We start from the raw sequence: 25,801 nt of genomic DNA, 5'->3' as shown, positions 1-25,801 counted from the left end.
ATCCTCACACAATTGCCAGCTAATGCCTTCTCTTTTATACAAAAGGGAGTTCTAGTTTAAGCACCCCTGCTCACTCAGAACATCATTTATCCAATCTAATTGGGATGGGAGCCAGATTGGATAATCAAAAATTCAGATAAGCTGGAGAATGGGAAAATGCAAGGCTGCAGCACCATCTAGCGGCCACAGGAAAGACCACCTGCTTCTGGACCTGTGCGCGCAGGTTGTTCGGTTAATACATAGAGCCACATAATGAAGGGTCAGATAAATGGGGTTCTACTGTACAGGGAGAAAGGTGGTCTCTGAATTCATCAGTCCATGGCCATTTAGAGTTTTATAGTCAATATGAATATTTTAAATTCCATTTAGTGCAGATTATAGAGCACCAGTGTATTATGCTCACAGCAAAATACACTGCTTAATTAGCAGTCTGGTGAGATTAAGACAAAGCTGATGTCATGAGTGTACTGAAGATACTTGAAACCCAGGTCTCCTCAATTACCCTCTCAGACTCCTATACACACACACTAAACAGGAGAAGCAATAAGAAGCAATCTTGTGAGATTCTGCACAGGATGTCCATGGCAAGGAGCAGCAGTTCCCCCCCAAAACCAGTCTCTGAGAATGCGCAGCAAAGGGGGTAGATGCACACTAACGAGCAGCCCTATCTACCCTGATTTTGGTCTGCAGGCAACTCAACAGCTCACATTCAAGGATATCAAAGGCATATATTTCCTCTCGTCACCTCTCTAGTAATTGTTATTTAAGTACTGCTATCAGTGGGCAGTGGCCAGCTGCACCAGTGGTCTCCCAAGTGGGGTGCACGCACCCCAGGGGGTGCGCAAGAGGATCCTTGGGGGCGTGCGGCAGGAGGAGCACTTTTTTTTTTGCCCTTCGTCGGGGGGGGGGGGGGGGGGTTTTTTTTTTGGTGGGGGGCACGTTGGCAAAATTGGTAGGGCGGGGGGGGGGGGGGGATTGCTCAAAATTTTTTTTTACTGATAGGGGTGCGCGATCAAAAAAGTTTGGAGACCACTGAGCTACACTACACCAATAAAAAGGTGCATTCCTAGTGACAGTTTTAAAATCAAAGAAATAAGCACATCCTTCATTTACAACCATTTAAGTTTATTTTACAACATATTTCTTGGGACATTTTATGTTACTATTAACCAAATATCTGGATTGTTTACAAATATAATGGCTGCCATTTAATGCAAACAATTAAAAAGTGTCTCTACGTATTAAAATTTTACATCATGATTTTTATTAAACTTAAGAACTTCTTTTGATGGGAAGGAACTAAGCAAAAATATAACTGTTTTCCAGAAATCAATTTAGAATCTTCTTGAGAAGCCCAAATAGAAGTTTCAAAAGGTCACTTCCTCCACTCCCATCAAACACACTTCTCTCTCACTGTAAAAAGGAAGAAATCAAATCCTTTTACCGAAGTCGCAGCAAATGTCCTCAGCCAAGTCAGTTTTTATTAAGGCTTCTTTACATATTATTGAATCCCATCATGCCTTTCATGTTTCCAGCAGCACCTTGTTGAAACTGTCTCATCATTGACTGCAATCCTGCCATGCCACCTAGAGAAGAGAGATCAATGAGAACTGGGTAGGTAAGTAGCCTGGCAATTCAATTAGTAGTAACCCTTTTTGGTTAAGAAACCTCATACTTCACCACTAATGCACAGCACCATAGGTGTTCAAATGTGCTTTACAAACACAACAGGCATTGTCTAGTTTGGATCAAAGTAGTATGTGAGTGGGAGTAGATGGTTAGAGGAAATCAGCAACTGAAGGCTAGATTTAAAGTGGGTTTTAAAGGAGAGAGAGAGAGAAGGAACCTGTTTCTATGCCTGGAAACCAGTACTAATCCATCTAACTATTGGTACAAGCTTTTGTCAATGAATAACCCAGTCATAAGACCGTACTGGAACTCTCAGGACAAATTATGTAAGGTTGGGACTGGGAGCTGCTGCCCACTGTGGTTCAGCCCAGCAGTATCAGATAGAGGAGTTTTCTGGCAGTTGTGTGAACCTTTTTACTTATCACCTCTCTCACCTAATTGTTCCTTCCCACAGTGCCGAAGCACCCCAAGAGGAGTCTGAAATAGGGAAAGATACCTGCAAAGTATTCCATGAGCTCAAGTTGTGTTTCCAGGTTGTAATTAAAAGAATGTTAAAAATCTTAACATAAAAACATATCCGTAACACTGAAATATGCTCTGTCAAATGCTCCCCCATAATTCCTTGCAAATTGCCTAGTTTATACTGTAAAAATGTAACACTTACCCATGTGATGAAGAACTCTCGGATCCATCATCTTTGCCATCTGTTGGTTCAGTTTTGCCATTTGAGATGGATTTACATTCTTTGACATGTCACCTCCTTAAATACAAGTGACAAGAAATATGCATTACTCCAAAGACTGATAATGTAAAAGCTTCCCCCTTCTAGTTGCTGGATTCAAACCAGCTTAACAATGATCAAAAGTGACGCTGCCACTTGCTAAGTGGTTGATGATCTATGCGTGTTTGGCAGTGCATGTGGGGGGGGGGGGGGTGAAATCAGCAGTCTGTATATTTGTAGTGGAGAAAGTTCTCCTCCTCAACAGAAAATCTTTACTACCAGTCTGAAACAGTTCATGAACTCCACACTTTTTTGATGTACATAAAGCTATTCAAAGTATTTTCCAGGGGTTAGCAGAAAATGGCAATTCCTGGTGCACTCCTCTAAGAAGTAATTTCCCCTTAAATTGAATCTACATGCAGCAGTCACAGCTGGGTTGACTTTACCATGTAGAGCAAAAATTAGCTTATAAACAGGACTTGAGAACTGTTGGGTAAATGATGTTTCTGACCAATAAAAGATTATAGGGAAAAAAAAAATCAAGATTTTTTTCCTTATTATTTGGGGACCGAAGGGAAACCCCATTAATCAGATTTCTCAATCTTGTCCACTTTCATTGAACGAACACTACCAATACTTTGCCTTTATTAACTAACTTCAAAATCAGAAATACCGATTTCAGCTCTAGGCTCATTATATAACTCCATTGTCCATAGAGCAATAGAGGGTGCTATAGCCCACTTTCATTCTGTAGCCACACTTATTCCCTTTCCTCCCTCAGACCTCAAACTACATTGTTAAACTCCCTCATCTTTGGCCCTATTCCCACTTGTGACCACCATCACAATGCCCTTCCTACAGCTGAGTGAGATGGATGTTTTACTTACCTTTGAAAAGTCCCTTGATGCCTCCCATCTTTTTCACCATCTGTGCAAACTTTGTGTACTGTGTCAAAAGCTCCTGAACATCTCTGGTAGAAACACCCGAACCTCTTGCTACTCTTTGGATTCTTCCTGGTTGTTTACTGAAAACCTTCGCACCATCCGTACTATCTAGTTCTGCAATTAAAGACAATGCAAAATATCTATACCTTAACTTAATGTTAATAAGTTCACATAATCTGGATGCAATACAGGTTTTAATGAGAACTCAGTAGTTGAGAATTGTTTGTTTTAATTTTTAAAAAGTGTGGTTCTACCCTGAAAAGTGACTGTAAGTGACAGTGGACTTCCATATACATTGTATCTCAATGATTTCTATAATTTTTCCAACTAGCAGCCACTCAAGCTAGATTTCTTTATTCTTGTGCATCACCATTAGCAACAGATGTTCTGCATAACAAATTGTGCCCCTAACTACATGTGTGCAACCCCACTGAAGATTACTGGGCTTTTCACAGGTATAACTGAGGGCATAATCTGCCAGCAAAGCTTCTATGACTAATGTTGATGTGCAAGATAAAAACAAACCAATTTGAGTGCCAGAGACCAGGGTGAGCTGGTGGGTCTGACAGTTGGAAAACAATCCTTTTACTTGCAAACTGATAAAGTTTTATATGGATATTAGACAATAAATATGCAACCTCACACATTTTTGCAGGCAATTCTACCCTGACAATGACTTTAAGGAAGTGACTGTCAGTCATTATAGAGATAATGAGCATATGGACTGTGTCTACTCCGGCTCCAAAAGTATGCTTAGAAATCTCCTCTAGCTAATGAAATAAAATAAAATAAAATATCCCTTCCAAATAATTTACTTTGGATCAAGCAGTATCTGGATCCTCTACTCAGTCTTATTTTTGAAAGCCTATACGTGATGTGCACCTCAATCCTGGTGCGAGTTTTCCAATTGTTTCATTGGATTGTTTCCAAATGTTTCAGTTATGTATGGATATTTATACGAACAACATGATAAATTAGTACTCTCCTGTTTCTTTCCACCCTCCCCAACACTTGTTTCCCTGACTTGTTCCAATAAAATAATGAACACAGCTATGAATAATTTAAGTAACTGTTCTTAACTTTCTATTACTGGAACTTGTTTTACCTTGATCATTCATACTGTCCATTATAGTCATCAATTTCTTTAGCCTTGCCATTGATTCTTGTTCGTTGCCTTTACTCATAAAATCTGTTCCAAAACCAGGGATCATACCCTATAAGATAGTACAGTTAAAGGAGTTAATTGTGTCAGTTTTGCAAATTACAAGATACACCGCTACCTTGATATAATGCGACCCGATATAACATGAATTCGGATATAACGCGGTAAAGCAGTGCTCCGGAGTGGCGGGGCTGCGCACTCCAGTGGATCAAAGCAAGTTCAATATAACGCGGTTTCACCTATAACACAGTACGATTTTTTGGCTCCCGAGGACAGCGTTATATCGAGGTAGAGGTGTACTACTGGCTGTCTGAGTGACCTGAGAAATAGCTAGCTCTATATATTTTAAAATATTTTATTCAGCAAATTTGAACATGTTCAAACGCAGAAATAGGCAAGTTATTCATGTTTACCAGAAGCCATTAAAATTATGTGGTAGCATTTCAGACAGCTATCAGACAGACAGTTATTCCATGGGAAGAATTCCTTAAAATTCACAAAAGTTCTCCAGCACTTTCTACAAAAATTGAAAAGAGTGAAGTTTGGACAGAAAATTTTCAGGATAACTAACCAAGATCTGACTGAAGGGTCCCATTTTCATGATGTTTTGGAATTGTTCATACATATCTCTCAATGTAAACTGACCTGAAGTACAACAGAAATGGAAGGTTAGTGAAGATGATCACACAATTACATTTTTATGTAGACTGATCCTGTCCACCCATCTCTGATTACACTTTATGAAGAGAACGGACATAGAGCCAAATCGTGTTAGATGCAAAGATACTGCTTCTGCATATTCTTCTATTATTTGGCTGTATCTCACTTTGCATAACACATTTAAGAACCTTAGGTAAGTTGCAATGGGGTTGAGAAAGCATGCAAATAATGCTATGTCAGAGGAGCAATCCATTTACTTTCACATTTCAACTCTTCTTGAGAAGTCTGGATTTTTTTTACCTGTATGATTTAAATTTATATTTCTCTTTAATTACTTCGTTTACCATGACAAGAAAAAAAGAAGAGGTTTTGTTACTTCAAATAAAAGGTTAGCTCTGTTAAATAAATGTTTTGGGGGAGGATTTGCTTACCATGTTTCAGCTTCTCTATGAGTGCCTCGTTATCATCCAACTTTAATTCGTTTACTTTATCTATCAATCCTTCAATATCACCCATGCCTGGAAAACAGAAAGCCTCCTTCAAAATTTGTGAGGAAAATTATGCTCCAATTTTTTTCTGTGACAGTGACATTTTTGAGAACATTTGTGTAGTCTGTAGTTATAAATAGTACATACCAAGGAGTTTGCTGATGAAAGGCTGTGTTTTGAATGGCTCAAAGTCATCTATGTGCTCTCCAGTACCAATAAAAATAATAGGACTTTTTGTGGCAGCAACTCTGCAATGAAGTATAAGTAATAAGATTGTGTCTTTAAACAAAGTCAGTATGGCCCAAATTCTGCTCCCTTATATTAAAATAAATGAATGTAATGACACTAGTCAGATTTTACTTGCCTGCACTATCCCAGTAGCTCCTCAAACTACCAGTGCAAAAGGATTCAGCATACAGAATTTGAAACAGCCACTTGCCAGTAGCAACTGGGAATCATTCCCTAATAAGCTCAGGGATTTAAGCCATCATTTTAGGCTTGTAATATTAAAAAAAAAAAAAAAAAAAAAAGTTTCTATTCCTTATGATTATAAATATAACCTTCAAAATATGAACAAACTTTAAATAGATGTGTTTCTGAATTTTCAGACAGACTCAGTGCCTGTAACACTGCTGATAGCTTTAACAAGCACCACTAATGGGAAATTAAGATGGTCAGTTTCACTGTTCACATTCAGAACCTTGTGGGCACCTAAAACTTAACCCTGTCCATTTCTTCCTGCTGCTGGGAAGCCAACAGAGGCAAGTACTGAAGTTATTCATGGAGGAGCAGACAACAAAATGGAGAATAGTGGAGACTTCTCTTTTTCTTCCACATCTTAAAGCAGCCAGGAGGCTTCCAAATGGGGAGACAGATAAAGCTCCTCCCTTCCAGAAGTTAGAGGAAGGTGGGAGCTTCAAGGTGGTCAGACACCTACTAGCAAGGAATGTGAAAGGCAAAACTCTAAAGCAGGGACCACACTCTGCTAGAAATTCCTGCACTCTGAATTCCCAGCAGCTGTAGAGGTGGAGTGTTAAGAAAAAGAGGGCACCTGGTCATTTTATTTGCATGGCCCAGGACCTGCAAGGTGCAGCTCTCACCGTCAGTGTCTATTTCTAGCTAGTATGCTTAGTCTTCTGCCAACTGTATTTTTACTGACAGAATAGAATATTTATAGGCGTTTAAGAGTCCTAACTTTTCAGTTCAGTCAGACACTGACTTAAAGAGCTGGCATCAAAACAGACCAGATTGTTTTGCCAATATTCTCCATGGTTTCTATAACCAACCTAATTTCTAGAGTGTTTGCCATGTCTGCCTGTATAAAGATGCTTAGATATCATATTTCTGATGTGTTCTAGTAACTTTAGGACTGGCTTCAGTTTCAGGATGATGTGCTGCATGGCTTTCGACAGAAGCATGGACTCAAAGAAAATGTAACTGCGGAATTTATAAGTGGGTTCCTTTGACCATTTTCTGGACTTTTATCAATCAGAGATTTGACTTGCATTCCACTGATATGAGTCTCATCCAGCATCGCCGCACAACATATGAAGTTTCAATTTTATCTTTTTTTGGTATGTCATCTTAGACTCTTAATGGGAAACAATTTTTTCACCTGAACCATGTCTCTAAGGCATTTATTTACTAATTTTTTAAAGGGTATTAAGACAAACTCCCATTAACTTAACACCCCTCTCACATGTACAGAGAGACTAGTGATACTATCCTGAGAAAACAAGTTGGCGCTTACAGAAAGATGTGTAATATCAAAAATATAAAAAGTGACAGTCAGATCCTGAAAGCTGCCAAGCACCCATAACTCCCCCTGAAGTCAGGATCAGGCCATAAGTGGTTTGCATCAAGGCCAGTGTTACTCTCTGAGCTAAGAATCAGCACACCCAATTGCATGTGACAAAAACAACAAGAGAACTTTAAGAGAACTTTGTTTAACAACTCTTCTGATAGTTTAAACATCACATACAGCTGAAACCCCATTACTGCACAATACTTACGCACTGAGAGCGCCACCTCCTTTTGCATGGCCATCAAGTTTTGTCACAATAACAGAGGCTACATCTACTTTATCTTTGAAAGCCTTTGCTTGAGCTTCACAAGCTTGACCAATGGAGGCATCCATAACGTAAACAATGTTATCTGGTTGCTGGAAAAATTAACATGAGTTATTTCTGGGTCTTAACTCTGTATTTATGTATTATGTTCTGTAGTAGACTCTTAAGTACAATGAAATTTTTAAAGAAATGGTACAAATCTAGAAGTATTTAAAGAGTGAATCAAGACTGAACAATGAGCAAGAAAAACGGCAACTTTAAATATATTTTTTTCACTTCATTCCCCAAAGAAAATTCCAGAAAACTACGGATACTTACTTCCAAAGATAGTCTACTAGCTATAATGATGGATTTTTTCACAAGTTATAATCCTGTACTTAATATGGACTATTAAAATATTTGTAAACATTATTGTTTACGCCAAGCAATGTTAAGCCAATATTTGACCATGCTGTCCTCCTACTACTCTCCTATTAAGTATCAGGCTTACTAATAAAAGATGCCAAAGAATATCTTCCATTTGATCCCAAGTCTGGTGGCCAAGACGAGGCTGTCGGTTTTGTTACTTTGTAAAGACTGTTCCTTAATCCACATGAGAGTGTAGTCACCAGATTCATTTGTTCATCAGCATGACCGATGATTACCTGATCTATCTCACATAAACCAGACATGCGAAGAAGTGGCAGATGAAACCCTAGCACATTAGCTATAAATTTCTGTAATGATGTAAATACACATCAGTCCTTTTTCTTTGAATCTGCTTATGCAAAGATCACCAAGGAAAAAAATATATTGTTTGAAGTGAAAATGTCAACCTTGATATATGGCAAGACAACTTTAGTTCAATGACTAATTATATAAATGAGCAGAAGAACAGTTTAAAATTAAGTAGTTTTACTGAACTTTCACCAATTGAAGGCTAATAAGTTTCAGACTTCATTTATCCTTGCTGTTATACTAGTCCAGAACTGTCCCCACATTTCAGAAACTCCTGAGATGTAAATTAAAGCCCTGACATGTTCTATAATAGACAGCATCTATGTAACACACATTTGGATAGTGATATGTTGTATTCAAAATGACTATAAAAACAAAAGCAAATCAAGAACCATTTTTACACTTTCAGTAGTTACTCACTATAGCATTGGCAACTTGTAACATTTCTTCAAACAAAGAATCTTCCTGTTTGTGACGCCCACTTGTATCAACAATGATTATCTCAAAGTTTTCATTCTTAAATTTCTCAACACCTTCTGAGGCAATAATCACAGGATCCATTTCTGTGTAACTATTCAAAAGGTAAAGACATATCTAAATTACATGAAATAACTTTCTGTCTCCATGCACCACCATCTCAAGGACCTATTTTTAGGAAATGAACTTTTAATTAATTCATACGTATGCAATCAAATAACTTCAAATCCATCCCAAATTTCTAGATATAGACATTCTTAGTTATAGAGTACTGGTTGTTTATATGATGCAGCGTCTAAAGATTTTATATTTAACCTCTTTCCTTTGGCATCTCTTGCATTGAAAAGCATAAATTTATACACTGTGCCTTATCTCAGCTCTACTAATATAGAGCTGGAGCAGGTTTAAATCTATATTCTTCCATCAGTGTGCACACGGCAGCAAGATAGGAAAGCACTGAGAATGCATTCAAAGCATGATTCAGAAGAGTGATCCGCTTTTTTTGCTCTACAGAATTGCCATCTTATTGTGAGCCTCCTATCACTGTTTATATTTGGGGATACAGATTAAGTGTTTTCTAACATTTCTAAAGATCAAAAAGGATGTATTCATGTCTCCTTGAAGACCTGAATGTGTCAATAACCTACTCTTTTAGAACGGTTCTGTTCTTGTTAAAATCTGTTTGACAGCTCACTGATCCACTATATATATATATATATATATATATATATATATATTCCAAATATGTAACATTAGAATGAGTTGAACTGTTCCCAAAACCAAAGGTGCATACCTCCCATAAAATGGAATTCTTGCTTTTGTTGCATTCTGTTTTAGCTGGTCAAAAGCACCTGTAAAATAGAGATATTGTCAGCAGACCATCTGCAATGTATAAGTGTGCAAAAATGTAACAAAACCTATTTAAAGTTACTCATAATACCTGCTCTGTATGTGTCTGCACATATCAAACATGTCTTCCAACCTTTCCTCTGGTAATAGTAGGCTAACTGTTAAAAGGAAATACAAAATGTGATTACAGTACCAAGCATTTTAGTGATTTGTGAGATGAAAAATCCTTTTCTTAAAAATAGAACGTTAGATTTATAAAAAAGCTAAATAAGTCACTGAAGTCCTGTACTGATATTTTCTAAACGAGACAGAATCAAGACACTTTTCCTGGACCACACTGCCTGCAACCAGAGACCTTCGGTCATACATTAGCAATAGTAAAAATGTAAGGCATTATCAGAGGTTATTGCCTTTATTTAGCATTTAAAGCAAAACTTTTCTACCATGTGATTCATTAGCATCTAGATCATGGTAGATTGGCTTTGCCTTATACACTAGGCAGTTTTGGAATGGGACATGTAATTTTAATTTCCTGAGCTAGTGATGGCCAAGCAAGATGTAGAAGTACATGTGGAGAATGGAAAGTTGAACAACCACTGTGGTATTTGCCAACTTTTGATCTTGCAGACTGGTTGCTTGGTCCTGAACCTTTCAACTGATAACACAACAGCTTTTGAAGTGAGCCCCATTGCTTTAAATACTTGTCTTTGTGAAATGAAAGCCTTCATTAGACACATTCATCCCATTCTACCACATTAACATTCAGATGTGACAGTAGTCAATTATTTTTCATGTATCCATTTCAGAAAAATATATCTCCTCCACTCCATAAACACTTTAATAAGAGCTGGAACAATTTGCCCCTTACTGTAACACTGACACTAAACTGCAACAGTGCAAAGCAAAATGTCAGAGAACATTAGGGTGACTCAATGAGAGAAAGAAAACACTTCCACTATGCAGTACTGTCAGAACATGAATTACCTAACCAGATCAGACCAGTGGTCTATCTAGTCTAGTACCCCATCTTCAACAGTGGCCAATATCCCAATGATTCAAAAAAAGGTACAACCACCACCACTCAGTGAACAATTATTGAATAACCTACGAGAAGCGGAGGAAAGGAATTTCTTCCCAGATCTCATCAGCTGGTGGCTGGCTTCAACTTTCATTTATCAAGGTTTCTCTTCTCTCTTTAATCCCATCAAATATAAATGAATGTTCTCGTTATCATTTCTTTTAATTATGCATTGTGTAGAAAAAAGTTTTCCTGCAGAGATTGTATCTTCTATAAATAGGGTTGTACTGTATTCAGCAAGCTATATTAATAACCATAAAAGTATACAAGCCAACAATAACATCTAACAGAAAATTGTGTTTCAGACAGTTTAATTTTTACTATTTTCTCTATTAAGTGTTGTAAAAGGATTCAGTATAACTTACCTTTGAACATGTTGTGGTTTTACCACTTCCCTGCAGCCCAACAAACATTATAATGTTCTGTTTTCCTTTAGTTGGTGTCCAGGCTTTGACTCCTGGATCTACAAGCTATAAGACAAAGCATAATAAATGATAGAAAGTTAAACCTCAGAAGTGTGGAATTGTTAGAGCACATACAATGCTCCTATCTTCACCCAAGTCCCTGTGCAGAAGGATGGCTTGACTTACATACCCAACTGTGAGTCTGAGCTTGGTCTTTTAAAAGGCTAACTCATTGAACATTGCTATTAATTACACATTTCATAGGTCTAACTCAAGGTAGATTTGGCTAGTCCCTAAATACATACACACAAAATTTCCTTGAGTTCAGATTTTAATGTTTTGTTTGTTTTGCTTAATTTGAAAAAAAAATATTTAAACAAACTTAATTCTGATTTTTAGGTGTCTGGTGTCACTGACAGCCTGGCCAATGGGTGACTGAAGGACTGGCTAGAACAGGGGTGGGCAACCTATGGCACGCGAGCCGATTTTGAGTGGCACACAGCTCCCTGCCGTGGTCCTGGCCCCACTCAGCCCCCCCGCCCACCGCTCTCCCCTACAGGGGCAGGAGGCAGAAGCTTGGTTCTGCAGCAGCCAAGCTTCCCCCCCTCCCCCACTTCTTCCCCCCGTGTGATGCTTTCCTGCCCCTCCTCCTCTCCGTCCCTGCGCCAATCAGCTGATGGCCCTAGCGAGGGGGAGGGGGAAGAGCGGCAGTGTGCACACAGCTCCGTAGAGGACGCAGAGAGAGTGGTAGGGACGGAGTCTGGGGGAAGGGGGTGGAACAGGGCATATCCCTTCCAGCCCCCTGCTGTGAGCCGCTCAGGGCAGGGGGCTGGGAACACCCCCACAAGCTGAGCACCCCAGCCTTCTGCCCTGCACCCCCCACCCCTCTGCCCTGAATCCCCCACCCCAACACACACCCAACCTTCTGCCTTGCACTCCCCCAGCCCTGATCTCTGAACCCCCCCACCCCACACACACCCCAGCCTTCTGCCCTGAACCCCCTCCCCCAGCCCTCTGCCCTGACACCTGAAACACACACACCCCCCTCCCCCCCCAGGTCTGGGGTCCCGGCCGCAGGCCCTGATCAGTCCTCCGCCGGCCTAGGTGAACAGAACCCCAGGCTGGCAGCGAGCTGAGCAGGCTGGTGGCGTAAGATCAGCATTTTAATTTAATTTTAAAATGACACTTCTTAAACATTTTGAAAACCTTGTTTACTTTACATACAATAGTTTAGTTATATAATATAGACCTTCTAAAAACGTTAAAATGTATTACCGGCACACGAAACCTTAAATTAGAGTGAATAAATGAAGACTCGGCACATCACTTCTGAAAGGTGTGCCGACCCCTGGGGTAGAACAACATGAATGCCATATTGTGATCAGCACGCTCTCTGAGATGGCTGATAGAAATCAGAATTCACCTTGATCAATTGGTCTATTATGGATTTAAGAAAGGATAGACAAGACTAATTTATAACCCTATAAACAAAAGGAACACCCTATTCAGGGCTGATAGCAGAAACCTGTCAGTGCTTGAACAATCCACCTGCCCATGGAAAGTAGAAAGCTTACCAAGAGAACCACAGCCAATTTGTGCAGAATTTTAGCTTTTTAATAAAAGTTATGTTTCTAGCTCTTATGGTTGCAGTTCCTGTCTTATAAGCAAGAGAAGAAAATTAACTGATGCAGTGCCATCTTCCTGAGTCTGCAGACGTTCACAGCTTTGCTAATGTGCTGCAAAGTGAAAATAAGGTACAAACATCAATTTTCACTGCCTCTACTCAAAGCCCTCTAGGGAGGTGTGAAACTGAAAGGAATCTGGCTAATTTCACTTTGATGCTTCTGGCTGGGAAAAGCTGAGTAACTGTGCAAATAGACATTGAAGTTATTAAACGAGGGCAACAACTCACAAATGGAGACAAAAAGGGGTACGATTACTAGAGAGATACCCAATATGCAGCAGCAAAGAGGTTGAGAGAGGAAGGTACTCAGAGGAAGAACCCTCCTTACCCCTCCTGCAGCCTTGGGGAGAATTTGTATACACCTCTACCTCAATATAACGCGACCCAATATAACATGAATTCGGATATAACGCGGTAAAGCAGTGCTCCGGGGAGGCGGGGCTGTGCACTCCGGTGGATCAAAGCAAGTTCAATATAACGTGGTTTCACCTATAACACGGTAAGATTTTTTGGTTCCTGAGGACAGCGTTATATCGAGGTAGAGGTGTACTTCAAATTTGTCAGATGTCTTCTAGATGGAAGCCCTATTCCCCTCAAGCAGCGTCCCAGGACACCACAACAATAAGGGAGAAATCATGGCACCCTTTTCTTTCCCAGAAGCAAGGGTGTGTTGGTTTCTGATGTAGGTGTTCCTCACAAACAATACCTCTATCCCTCTCACTTGGTCTTTGGCTAGTAACATTAGGCTATTAAGGGTCTTGTAAAGATATCAAGTCCTACGTACAAGTGGATGGAGGAAAGGAATATGTGCAAATGGGAACAAAAAATGCTGGGGGAGTAAGCAGGAAAGAATGATGGGATAAGTTAGAAAAGTTGAGAAAAATGGAGGGGAAAAAAAAAAGAAGCAGAAAACATAGGGGAGAGAACAGGAAGAAACATTGAAGTCAGCTCAAGAATAAGATACAAATTGATCTAGTGAGGGGAAAAGAAAGAAGTGGAGTGAAGCCAGGAAGGGAGAAAATGTCTAAGGCCAGATCAACACTATAAACTTACATTGGTAGAACTACATTGTTTCATGGGTGTGAAAAATCCACACACATAAGCGATGCAGTTATGCCAACCTGACTCCTGTATAGAAAGCATTATGTCAACAGGAGGGCTTCTCCAGTCGACAATCCACCTCCGTGAGAAGCCCTCCTGTCGGCGTAGTAACACCTTCATTGAAGTGCTAAAGCACTGCAGCTGCAGAGTTAAGTGTAGGCCTACCCTAAGAAAGCAAGGGAGATTTAGTTGATTATATTTTAAAATTTTTATTAAATTGACAGTATGTTACAATGTGTCTATTAAAGAATAAAAACAATACACAACCGCTTTATTCCTTTAAATTGCAGTGTGGCTTGGATTGGGGGCATTACAGAACAGCTCTTTTCCACTTGCTAATAGGCTTATTTCTCAGCCTTGTAGATGTTGGACAAATTTTTCAAGATCCAGTTACAGACAGAAATAGTTTGTGTGAGCACTAGAGTTTGAAAGGACTTCAGTTACCAATCCTACATTCTTTCAAAATTCAACAGAAAGAATTTTATACAGAAACAATTTTTCTACTCTCTAGTTACAAAGACCGTTTTTTTCCATTGTTCAATCACAATTCAAAAAAATTATGTTGTAGATTGTCATTAAAAAGCGTTAAACATCTTTGGATTTAATGTCCTGGCACAGGTAAATGCAATGTATCCAAACAGGAACAACGTTTACCAATCTATTTTAATACGTAACAGTAGCTCATATGTTGTAACTCAGATGTTTGTACAGTATGTTCATACATGAACTGTTATTTGGACTGGATGGTTACTTACATAAAGAGATAAAAATCCAAAATAAAAATATGCAAATTTCATGCAGTTTTACCTTGACAAGTTCTTTAAAGACAGCATGCTGAATCATTTTCCTCTTGTTAAGACCAGATGCCATCTCTTCAAGATCAATAGCAGACCTAAGTTTTTAAAAGTTGTTAAAATAAAATCAAAACAAGACAAGAAACATTCGTATAGTTTAAGCAAGCCTTGAGAAGAGGATTAGAAGTATGTCTTAGTTTACATGAACAGAGAAAAATGCCCTACATTCTCTAAGTGTCTTGAACTGTCCATATTTTCTTAAACATTAAGAGACATACAGTAGAAACATTATCCTCATGTTTAGGGTAGATTACCAGCTTTCCGGTATACTTGAATATTTTAAAGAGCATAATCTCAAGTAAAGTACACTAAAAATTAGACATATTTTAACAGTACTGTCACATGTAAACAGACCCGTTTATATCAAACACAGAATGAAACAGGCAAACCTTAAGAGGCATCAGTATGGTTACTATTAAAAAGGTATGATGTACGGCCAACTAGTTAAACTCTGAAGGAGTTTCACTACACTAAAACGTCTAATTTGACCTCATTACTTCTCATGGAAACTTCATGAAATAGGATATTTGATATAAAAACAGAGATTTTATATATGCTATTTTCCTCTAAAGAAGAGCATCATCATAAACTAGTTAACTTGAGGAAAGATGTCTTACGTAATACTGGATTGACACTGACATTTAAATGCTCAGACTAAATTTCTCTAGTGAAAGAGAAGTGGAATGATGGGGGAAATAATTAAATGAAAATCACATGTGTGTGTTCCTTAAGGTATCATATGTAAGTTACTCTACACCTCACTCGTCTGCAACCTCCATACAAACATAATAGAACTAGTCAATTTAATTTATTTTGATTATTTGACTTACTTGACATTTTCTCTCAGCTGCTTCACTAATTTAATGTTAACATCAGCTTCCAGTAGTGCTGTACATACTTCTTTTAACATAGCATTTAAAACCTTTGGGAGGATTAAAAAAAAAAAAAGCGCATTTAAAATTTACAATTGTGCGGAAATCAAGTTTGTTCATATCTGCATCATGAAAACAATGGCACTTTTGTTTTAGTGTTCAGTAAACACAAAATGATTAATACTTAACGTAATCCATAAATCTGATGTAAACCATAGACAGAATGATAGCCCTTAAAGTGGAAGTTGATGATTTTAGATGGGACTTACTGGCACACACTGATTTATAAATTAAAAATATTTGATTCAATTGTGTAAACACAGGAATAAAACAAAAGTACTACAGTAGAACCCCAGAGTTATGAACATCAGAATTACGAACTGACCGGTCAACCTCACACTTCATTTAGAATTGGAAATATGCAATCATTGGAAGTATGCAAACGCCAGCAGACACACAAAAGAAAAAAAAGCAAATATGGTACAGTGCTGTGTTAAACTACTAAAAAAAAAAAAATAAAGGGAAAGTTTGACAAATCTTTTTTTCAAGTAAGAAAACTTTCAGTGCTTGTTTCATTTAAATTAAGATGATTACAAGCAGAATTTTTCTTCTCAATAAAGCTTTGAAACTTTACTATGAAGTTAATGTTCAGTTGTAAACTTTTGAAAGAACAACTATAATGTTTTGCTCAGAGTTATGAACATTTCAGAGTTACGAACAACCTCCATTCCTGAGGTGTTCGTAATTGAGGTTCTACTGTAGTTCTATGAAAAAAAAAATGTTCAGCTATGGAAAGCACAGTTGATCAGTTTATACTATATTAAAAGAATGTTCCTTCCCCCTTATCATAATTTCATAACAACAAGAGAATGCAGCCACATGTAAAGGTAAACTCAAGTTAATTGAAAGAATTATACTGTAAAAAGTAATTATAAATGTGCACAAAATAGTTATGACAAATAACAGATGAAATGACATTGACAAGAACAGTTTATATCCAGTCACAGACAAAAGTGAACAAGAACACAGTAACATCCATAAATAAAAGTATTCCCTAGAAGCAAAATAAGCACATTTCATTGAGAAGGTACATCATGATTCACACACTAAGGCCAGTGTTTTCAAACCAGGGTGGCTAGAGTTCAGAATGAAGGTTAAATTTTAAGAGTTGAGTGCATTTAAGAATGTTACCACTAATCCATACTCTACACAGCTCCCTCAGTGGCCTGATTTTCTGAAACACTGAACTCTTCTAGTTCTCACTGGAGAAAACAGGAGATATGGATGCTCGCCCCTCTGAAAAAAACAGGTTACTTATTTAACTGCTTAACTTAGGCACCCAGGTTTGAGAATTTTGTCTGAGATGTTATACATCTTCAGACATAGATACAAGCTTGGGGTAAGACGAAAAGTTTATGGTCTCAATCAAATCTGATAATTTGTTATAAAAACATGACAAAATTTAGGATAATTGGCAAGAAGGGATCATTGTGATTATCTAACTGGATTTCCTGCAAAACACCAGCCATAGAATTCTCTGGATGAATTCCTGCTTCAAGTCCAATAGCTGTGGTTGAATCAGACCCTATTTTAGAAAAAGATCCAATCTTGATTTACAGTGATGTAAATCCACCATACCTTTGGTAAATTGTTCCAATTGTTAGTTAGGCCTTATTTCCAGTCTGAATTTATCTAGCTTCATGTTCCAGCCACTAGATCGTGTTATAACTAGACAGAAACCTGCTAGATTGAAGAGCCTTCTATTACCAAATTTCTATTCCCCATGCAGATATTTATGGGTTGTGATCAAGTCACTCCTTAACCTTCTCTTTGTTAAGCCAGATAGACTCAAGCAGCTCAGTCACTAAGGCATGTTTTGCATCATTCTCATGGCTCTTCTCTGAACCCTCTCCAATTTATCAACATCCTTAAGCGTAGACACCAGAACCAGATATTCAATATTCACAATAGCAGTCGCACCAGTGCCAGGTACAGAGGTAATAAAACCTCTACTCCAACTTGGTACTCCCCTCTTTACACATGTAAGAATCACATTAGCTCTTCTGGTTGCAGCTTTGCACAGAGGTCACATGTTCAGCTGTTTATTCCCCATAACACAAAATCTTTTTCCGAGTCACTGTGTCCAGTCCCTGGAATACAGTGTCCAGTTCTGAAGTTTCCCCCATCCTGTATCTATGGCCTACATTCTTTGTTCCTTGATGTATGACCTTACATTTGGCCATACTGAAACACTTATTGTTTCTTGTGCCCAGCTTACCAAGAACTAGATTTCTCTCTCTGAGTGACCTGTCCTCTTCATTATTTACCACTCCTCCAATCTTCGGGTCATCTGCAAACTTTATCACTGATGGTTTTATTTTATTTTTTTCAGATCATTGATAAAAATGTTAAATAGCATAGCACCAAGAAACGATCAGTGGTGAATGCCACTACAAACACACCTGCTCAATAGCTACTTCCTGTTTACAATTACATTTTGAGTCCCGTTAGCCAGGTTTTAATCCACTTAATGTGTGCGATGTTGATTATGTATCATTCTAGTTTCTTAATCAAAACATGGTACAGTACCAAATCAAATACCATATTACATCAATACTATTATCATCAAAAGATGATTAGTTTGACAAGATCTATTTTCCATAAAACCATGTTGTGTGGATTGGCATTAGTTACCCTACTTTAATTCTTTATCAATTGAATCCTGTATCAGCCATTAAAAAAAAAAAAAGGGCCACTGGATTGCTGTCAAGCTGAGAAGGCTATAATTACCATTGTCATCCCTTTTACCTTTTTTAAGTATTGACACAACATTAGCTTTTTTCCAGTCCTTTGGAACTTCCCCAGTGTTCCAAGACTCATTTAAAAAAAAAAAAAATTAATGGTCCAGAGAGCTCTTTGAACAGTTTGTTTAATTCTCCTGTAAATTATCCAAACCTGCTGATTAAAAATCTCTATTAGCTACTGTTTAACATCCTCTTTAGTTACTGATTGAACAACAAGTATTTCATAATACAATATGAATACATCACCTTGTTTCTCAAATTCAGAACAGAACTATTTATTGAACATTTCTGCCTCTTCTGCATTATTGACAATTCTACCATTTTCATCCAGTAATGAACCAATACCATTGTTAGAATTCCTTTTGTACCTAATATAATTAAACTCCTTATTGTCCTTAATTCTGCTGGCCATAGATATCTGTCTGTGTCCTTTTTGCTTCCTATGTCAGTTTTCTGCTATTGTCAGCTTCTAATTCATATTCATTACTATCAACTTCCGCTTATTTCCATTTGTTTTAGATAACTTTCACTTCCCCTCTAAGCCAGGATTGTTTTTTAATCAGTGTCGCCTTCTCTCTCTCTCTCTCAATTATGGGCTTATGGCTTTTTTGGGGATCTAACAACATGCTCAGACTTAAAAGTGAAATGAAACAGGTACCACGCAGTCAGGAATAAGATCCAGAGTTTCTGCCAATGTAAAGTTTACATAGCTCCTGGCTACATTATGGCTGCCTATAGCCAATGTTACTAGTTTCACAAGCACTGTAACTCAGTCCTTTAAAGAAATAATTGTTTAACTTCTTTTTTGCTAAAAGAACCTGCACTTATATTCAAAAACTACTGGATTGTTATTGGGTGAAAAAAGTTTAAACTCTATGTCAATATGTAATGGATGCATGCTTAACCAATTATTCCAAAAATTTACATTGAAAAAGGCTAATGCAGTCACAGTCCTAGGATGCATCAGGTGAGGTATTTCCAGCAGAGACAGGAAAGTTTTAGTACCATTATACCAGGCACTGGTAAGACCACATCTGGAATACTGTGTGCAATTCTGGTCTCCCAGGTTTAAGAAAGATGAATTCAAACTGGAACAGGTGCAGAGAAGGGCTACTAGGCTGATCAGAGGAATGGAAAAATCTACCTTATGAAAGGAGACTCAAAGAGCTTGACTTGTTTAGCCTAAGCAAAAGGTGGCTAAGGGTAGATACGATTGCTCTCTATAAATACATCATAGGGATAAATACCAGGGAGGGAGATGAGTTATTTAAGTTAAGCGCCAATGTGGACACAGAACAAATGGATATAAACTGGCCATCAACAAGTTTAGGCTTGAAATTAGGCAAAGGTTTCTAACCATCAGAGCAGTGAAGTTCTAGAACAGCCTCCAAGGAAAGCAGGGGAGTGGGGGGGAAACTGAATTGGCTTCAAGACTGAGCTTGTTAAGTTTATGGAGGGGATGGGATGATGGGACTGCCTACGATGGCATGTGGCCCATCAGTGACAGCCAGCAGCAAAAATCCCCAACAGCTGGAGACAGGACACTAGATGAGGAAGGCTCTGAGTTACTAGAGAGAATTCTTTCCCAAGCATGTGTCTGGTGGGTCTTGCCCATATGCTCAGAATCTAATTGGTCACCATACTTGGTGTCAGGAACAAATTTTCCCCCAGGCCTAATTGGCAGAGACCCTGGGGGTTTTATAGCTTCCTCTGCAGCATGGGTCACAAGCAGGTTTAAAACTAGTGATGGAGAATTCTCTGTAACTTGATGTCTTTAAATCATGGTTTGAGGACTTCAGTAACTCAGTGAGAGGTTAGGGGTCTATTTCAAGAGTGGGTGGGCAATGTGCAGGAGGTCAGACTAGATGACCTTGGTCCCTTCTGATCTTAAAGTCTGAGACCTGTTCACTATGTTTTGTTAAACATACACTGTAACTACTAAATAACCCAAAATCATACAGAGGATACCCAAATGAGCTTAAAAACATAGAATTAATAATGTATATACTATTAAGCATATAAATGATTAATTATATCCAGTGAAGTTGATGCAAAAGATTTATACTCCCTTACTGATGTGCCTCAGTACCTTCTACCAGTTGGCACACCCAAAGTTATGTGTTCGTTTTATTCCTCTCATTTACTCCTTTGATTTCAGCTGCTTACCTTCTTCCCCAGCCCATTTCCTCTTCGGAAAAGACAGTGTGATCCCCTGCCCATGCCTTGTACACTTAGTTAAAATTAAATTTAAATCTGACTTTGGGGTGACTAAATTCCAGTAGTTTTTAAGCAACATCAGCCTAGTCCATCATGGTAATATTTTGCCTTCTCTGTGATAACAGAGCTATAATGTACACAAATATTACATACCTCTTCATTGATAATTGTAGCATTGCTCAGCGAGCGCAATGCTGAGGTAATTTTTCTTCCAAGGTCTGCTAACACCATCTTGGCGGCTTCAGAGAAATCTCACACACTGTAAAGCATTAAGAAAAGGTAAACATGCTACATTAATTTTAGGAAATATTCGGTTACCTAAAAATCAAAGACACACAAAAAAAGTGAGGTACATTACCATGATGTCATCTTGATGTTTATATAGAGTGAAAGAAAAGTCTCTGTCTCATAATCAGCTTTGTTCTAAGACTATTTAGAGAGTTTTGCTGCTCTATACCAATCTGAATTTCTCATTTCCTGAGGACACTTATGAAAAACAGGTCATTTTGGAGTTTGTTACTGCTGCTCATTTCTCATCTCAAGTCCTAGAATTCTCTTTAGAGCATTTCCAAGCAACTAGCTGTGATGTCACAACCAGATTTGAGTTATGGCAAGGAAGAAGAGGATATGAAGAAACTCAAACTTTGAAGTGAAAAATTGTTCCAGAGAAATATACCAAGTAAGAGACCCATGTTCAAATCTAGATCTTCCTCAGTGAGCCAAATGACACTAGGAAAACACCAGAATTAGATGGTAAATCTTGCCTTACTTACAATATATATCTGACAACCTATCAAGAAGAAATCTCTAAGTAGGAAAAATATTGTGACAAAAGCCATGTGAAAGTTGAATGATGTTACATAAAGATAAGAAAGCACAGTTTTGACCAGTAAACCCTCATCTTTCAATACACCTTCTGATTTTGATTCTGCCAGGTAGAGGTACAACTCAAATTTGACTAGACTTCATTGATTTTCCTTGTCCAACTTCTGTGAAATCCACAGCTTAAATAGAAAAGATCTACTTTTTAATGTTACATTTTAATAGCTTACTGTTATTACCAATCAAAGCCCCAATCCTGCAGACATTTACACAAGTGCTTTATTTTATATGTTAAGTTTGATAGGACTACTCATGACCACAGAGCACCTAAGTAAATATTTATAGAATTTAAAATAAGCTTTCAGAATTCTGCACATCTGCAAGTGCAGATGTTACATATTGTTTCCTGACAAAGTGTTATTTTTGCTACAGAAATTTGAAACAAAAACTAAAGAAATAAAGTGGCTCAGCTTGTAACACCATTACAATAAGCCTACAGATAAGTAATTGGGGATGGGGAGGCCAAAAGACTCTACATTTCAGCTTCAGCATTTTTAGTTCCAACTGCCATTCTCCCACGAGTTACCAGCCATTAACATAGGGAGCACATTTCAACAGAAGGGCTGGGAACTGCTGAAGTCTAATAATGCTACAGGAATCAGAGGCTCAAAGAAACCATGAATATTTCACAGAAATTTGGATATAACTAACAAAGATGAGATGGGGAAAGAAGACTTTAATAAACTTGCTTTATTCCTTCTTCATCATCATAAAGTAGACACCTATTCTTCAAAGGGAAGCATCTCATGTGGTAGAGAATCCAAATATTTACTTTTGTGAAATTATTTGAATACAAGTCTTGGTATTAGTAAAAAAGAAAAACACTACTCAATTCATTCTTTTATACTGGAAAACTTCATGGGGATTTTTTTTTTTTTTTTAAATATTTGTAAAAGATTATACAGTTTAAAGTTAGGCACATGAACACTAAAATCAAGGGACTCAAGTATTACTGTACACAAACATTTATTTGCCTATGTTACCAACATGTTGGATTATTAAGAATGGAAAAAAATGTTAGATACAGATCTCTTTTCATCATGTTTCCTTTTTGCATTTCTCACAGCTTGTACTACGAAAATCAGTGAAGTCAGCTTTACTTTTGTTAATAGTCCCTTTAATGTCACAAACATTGCAGGAGAACATTTATTTAAACAGCGTTTTCTGTTGTAGCCGAGTTGGTCCAAGTATATTAAAGGGTAAGTCTACACTTAAAACGCTGCACTGTCGCAGCTGCACTGCTGTAGCGCTTTAATAAAGATGCTCTACGCTGAGGGGAAAGAGCTCTCCCGTCGGCATAGTTACTTCACCTTGAGAGGTGACAGCTATGGCTATGTCTACACTACAGACCTTACAGTGGCACAGCTTATACTGCTGCAGCTGCGCCGTTGTAAGGTCTCCCGTGCAGCCGCTCTATGGTGAAAGGAGAGAGCTCTTCCGTCAGCATAATTAAATCACCCCCAAGAAGCGGCAGTAGCTATGTCGGGGGGAGAGCCTCTCCTGCAGACAGTCATCCACACCGGCGCTTCTGTCAGTGAAACTTATGTCAGTCGGGGGGGTTTCACACCTCTGACTGACAAAAGTTTTACCGACAAAAGTGCTACTGTAGACATGTCTATGGGAGAAGCTCTCTCACTGACATAGCGCGGTCTACACGAAGGGCTAGGTCAATATAACTACACTGCTATGGGGTATGGATTTTTTACACCTCTGAGCAACGTAGTTAAACCGATATAGATCTCTAGCATAGACAGACCTCAGAAACAAGATGGGTGAGGTAATATCCTCTGATGGGTCAACTTCTGTTGGTGAAAGAGACAAGCTTTAAAGCTACGCAGAGCTCTTCTTCAGGTCTAAGAAAGATAGTGTCACAGCTAAACACAAGGTGGAACAGACTGTTCGGTATACATAGTTAACATATTCTCAGGGAACACTTACGGTGAAGTGGCCTGTTAACACCTTGGCAGTCAGAGGCAAAAAGGGGTGAATGAACTCCTAGAGAAAAATAATAGAAGACAAAATCACCCATGGGCAAACACTTTTCACAAAACCATCACACCATATCTGACCTCTCAGTCCTCATCTTCAAAGGAAACCTGCACACAACACATTTAAAAAATGAACCTGGGAGCTTTTATTCATAAGTCTTAATAGACACTGGATTTATGGCTTATTACAACAATCTGTACCCACTAACCCCCCTTTATTTTCCTATGACTACAGGGGTATTAACAGGCCACTTAACCTCAAATGGTCTCTTAGAATATGCATGAACGACTGCTGAAAAATCAACAGAGAGTCCTGTGGCACCTTTAAGACTAACAGATGTATTGAAGCATAAGCTTTCGTGGGTGAATGCCCACTTCGTCAGATGCATGCTGAAAAATCCACACTCCTGAGCAGTGTGGTTAAGCCAACCTAAGTCCCTGTGTAGACAGCACTAGGTCAAGGGAAGAATTCTTCCATTGACCTAGCTACCGCCTCTCGGGGAAGTGGATTACTTATGCCGATGGGAGACTCTCTCCCATTGGGGTAGGTAATGTCTACACTGAAGCGCTATAGCAGCTTTAAGTGTAGACAAACCCCGAGTACTTTTCTCAGACCTGAAGAGCTCTGGGTAGCTTGAAGACTTCTCTCTTTCACCAACAGAAGTTGTTCCAGTAAAAGATATTACCTCACCCACTTTGTTTCTTTGGGGTTTTGGGGTTTTTTTTTGGGGGGGGGGGGTCGTAATTTAAAAAAAAATCATGAAAATATATTTTTGTTTTACATTCTGTAAAAAAAATTCTCACAAAATTTAATTTGTAGTTCTCTCTGAAAACATACCATATTAAATTTAAATTGTTATAATCGCCAACAGTAGAACTCTCCTCAAAGTCTAAATGAGCAAATGATCTTCCAGTCACATTGCAAGGCATAACAAATGCAGGCTCTTTCAAAACAAAGTAGTTTCAAATCCAGTGCTATAAACCCTCAGATAAGAACCACCCTGCATGCTTGAAAGCCCAAAATAATTTCTACTCTCGGGTCAGCAAGCATAGTCAAATCAGGGAATAGGGTTGTTATGGTTGACTGTTGTTCTGAGATTAAGTAAGCACTCCTAGAAACATTGATATTTACTAGTGACCAATGCTGATTAAATTTATCCCAAGGATTAAAATATTGTTTTCTAGCCTATGGAATACAAATTATCTACTTTGAGACAGGATATGTTTATCTATTTCAGGTGATATTTATGGAGTCCTCTGCTGCTTTTTTTCCCTGTAGAATTAACATAATGCAATTCGAAGTTGTATGGTTAATGAAAAATATTTGGTATTGTTGAAAGAAAATGTGTCAATATTTTAAAATGCAGAATGGCAAACATAAAACCCTACATGACTACTTACGAACAAATCCGTGGCCAACTAGAAATTATTTCGCATAATACAACAAAGCCACATTTAGTCTGGAACACCAGCAACTCAAAAAAGAACGTTTATACCCAAGCTTCATAATTGCCGTTACAACAGGTGAGGGTCCGGATTGCTAGAAGCAGAGACCAGACACCACCCGCCCCAATCTGGGTAGCTCTTTAGAGCAGAGGCCGGACCGTTTAAGAACGAGAGCGCGGCTCTAGAGCCACGGGGCTGGGCCGGAATCAGGGGCAGGCTGGTGCCTGGAAGGGGGTAGATCTTGTTTCGAATCTGCCCAGGCTGCCAGGCAGGCGGCGCCCCCTCCCCCGGTGCCGACACCCCGCCTCAGTCTCGGAGTGAGCGAACCGCTTGAGACTTCCCCCAGCTGGAGAGTGCGGGGCAAGGGCAGGCCCGGCCAGACGGGAGCTCACCGGCGGGGCCCTGCCGCCGAGCGCGCGGTGAGAGGCCAACAGCCGGGCTGCGCCGGAGAGAGGTGGCGCAGAGCGACCCTGCGCTCGGGGCAGTGGAGGAAAGTAGATGAGAACGGGCCCGTCCCCGGGACCCCCCGCCCGGCCGCCCACGGGACTCACCAGGAGGCACACGCGCAGAGCGGTCCCGCGGGAGGCGGTGGGCCCAGAGGGGCCGCGGTGCAGGCCGGGCCCGCGGGGGCCACGCTCCTCTCTCGCACCCCGTCTGCCCCTTGCCGCTGCGACTCACAACACAGCGAGCACCAGCGCCGCCACTCAGCCTGGGAAACGTCACCTTACCACTCGATCCCCGACCTCCCGGGGAAC

The 25,801-nt window shown here is 39.1% G+C and overlaps 1 protein-coding gene across 1 annotated transcript; it reads right to left on the bottom strand.

Moving 5' to 3' along the window:
• Nucleotides 1–1,108: 1,108 nt before the first annotated feature.
• SRP54 (signal recognition particle 54) lies at nucleotides 1,109–25,801 on the bottom strand. Its single transcript, XM_024196000.3, has 17 exons — nucleotides 25,598–25,801; nucleotides 23,791–23,795; nucleotides 20,884–20,989; nucleotides 15,668–15,759; nucleotides 14,791–14,875; nucleotides 11,160–11,264; nucleotides 9,808–9,874; nucleotides 9,661–9,718; nucleotides 8,811–8,961; nucleotides 7,617–7,765; nucleotides 5,752–5,852; nucleotides 5,548–5,634; nucleotides 5,028–5,101; nucleotides 4,400–4,508; nucleotides 3,238–3,408; nucleotides 2,294–2,389; nucleotides 1,109–1,586 (listed from the first exon to the last, which is right to left on the bottom strand). The coding sequence occupies exons 3-17, from the start codon at nucleotides 20,959–20,961 to the stop codon at nucleotides 1,495–1,497; spliced, it is 1,515 nt and encodes a 504-aa protein (XP_024051768.1). The 5' UTR covers nucleotides 20,962–20,989; nucleotides 23,791–23,795; nucleotides 25,598–25,801; the 3' UTR covers nucleotides 1,109–1,494.

This window comes from Terrapene carolina, unplaced genomic scaffold, assembly GCF_002925995.2.
Source record: "Terrapene carolina triunguis isolate 2854851 unplaced genomic scaffold, T_m_triunguis-2.0 Scaffold96, whole genome shotgun sequence".
Taxonomy (NCBI): domain Eukaryota; kingdom Metazoa; phylum Chordata; order Testudines; family Emydidae; genus Terrapene; species Terrapene triunguis.
Note: the sequence above shows the minus strand (reverse complement) of the source record. Positions and strands in the feature narration are given on the sequence as shown.

What these genes read in the sequence shown, in the direction of transcription:
- SRP54 (XM_024196000.3), bottom strand. Translation starts at nt 20,961, where the DNA reads ATGGTGTTAGCAGACCTTGGAAGAAAAATTACCTCAGCATTGCGCTCG. An exon ending in CTACAATTATCAATGAAGAG is followed by an intron (nt 15,760 to 20,883) that starts GTATGTAATATT and finishes ATCCTCCCAAAG; the next exon opens with GTTTTAAATGCTATGTTAAA. An exon ending in AGAATTCCATTTTATGGGAG is followed by an intron (nt 8,962 to 9,660) that starts GTATGCACCTTT and finishes CCTTTTGAATAG; the next exon opens with TTACACAGAAATGGATCCTG.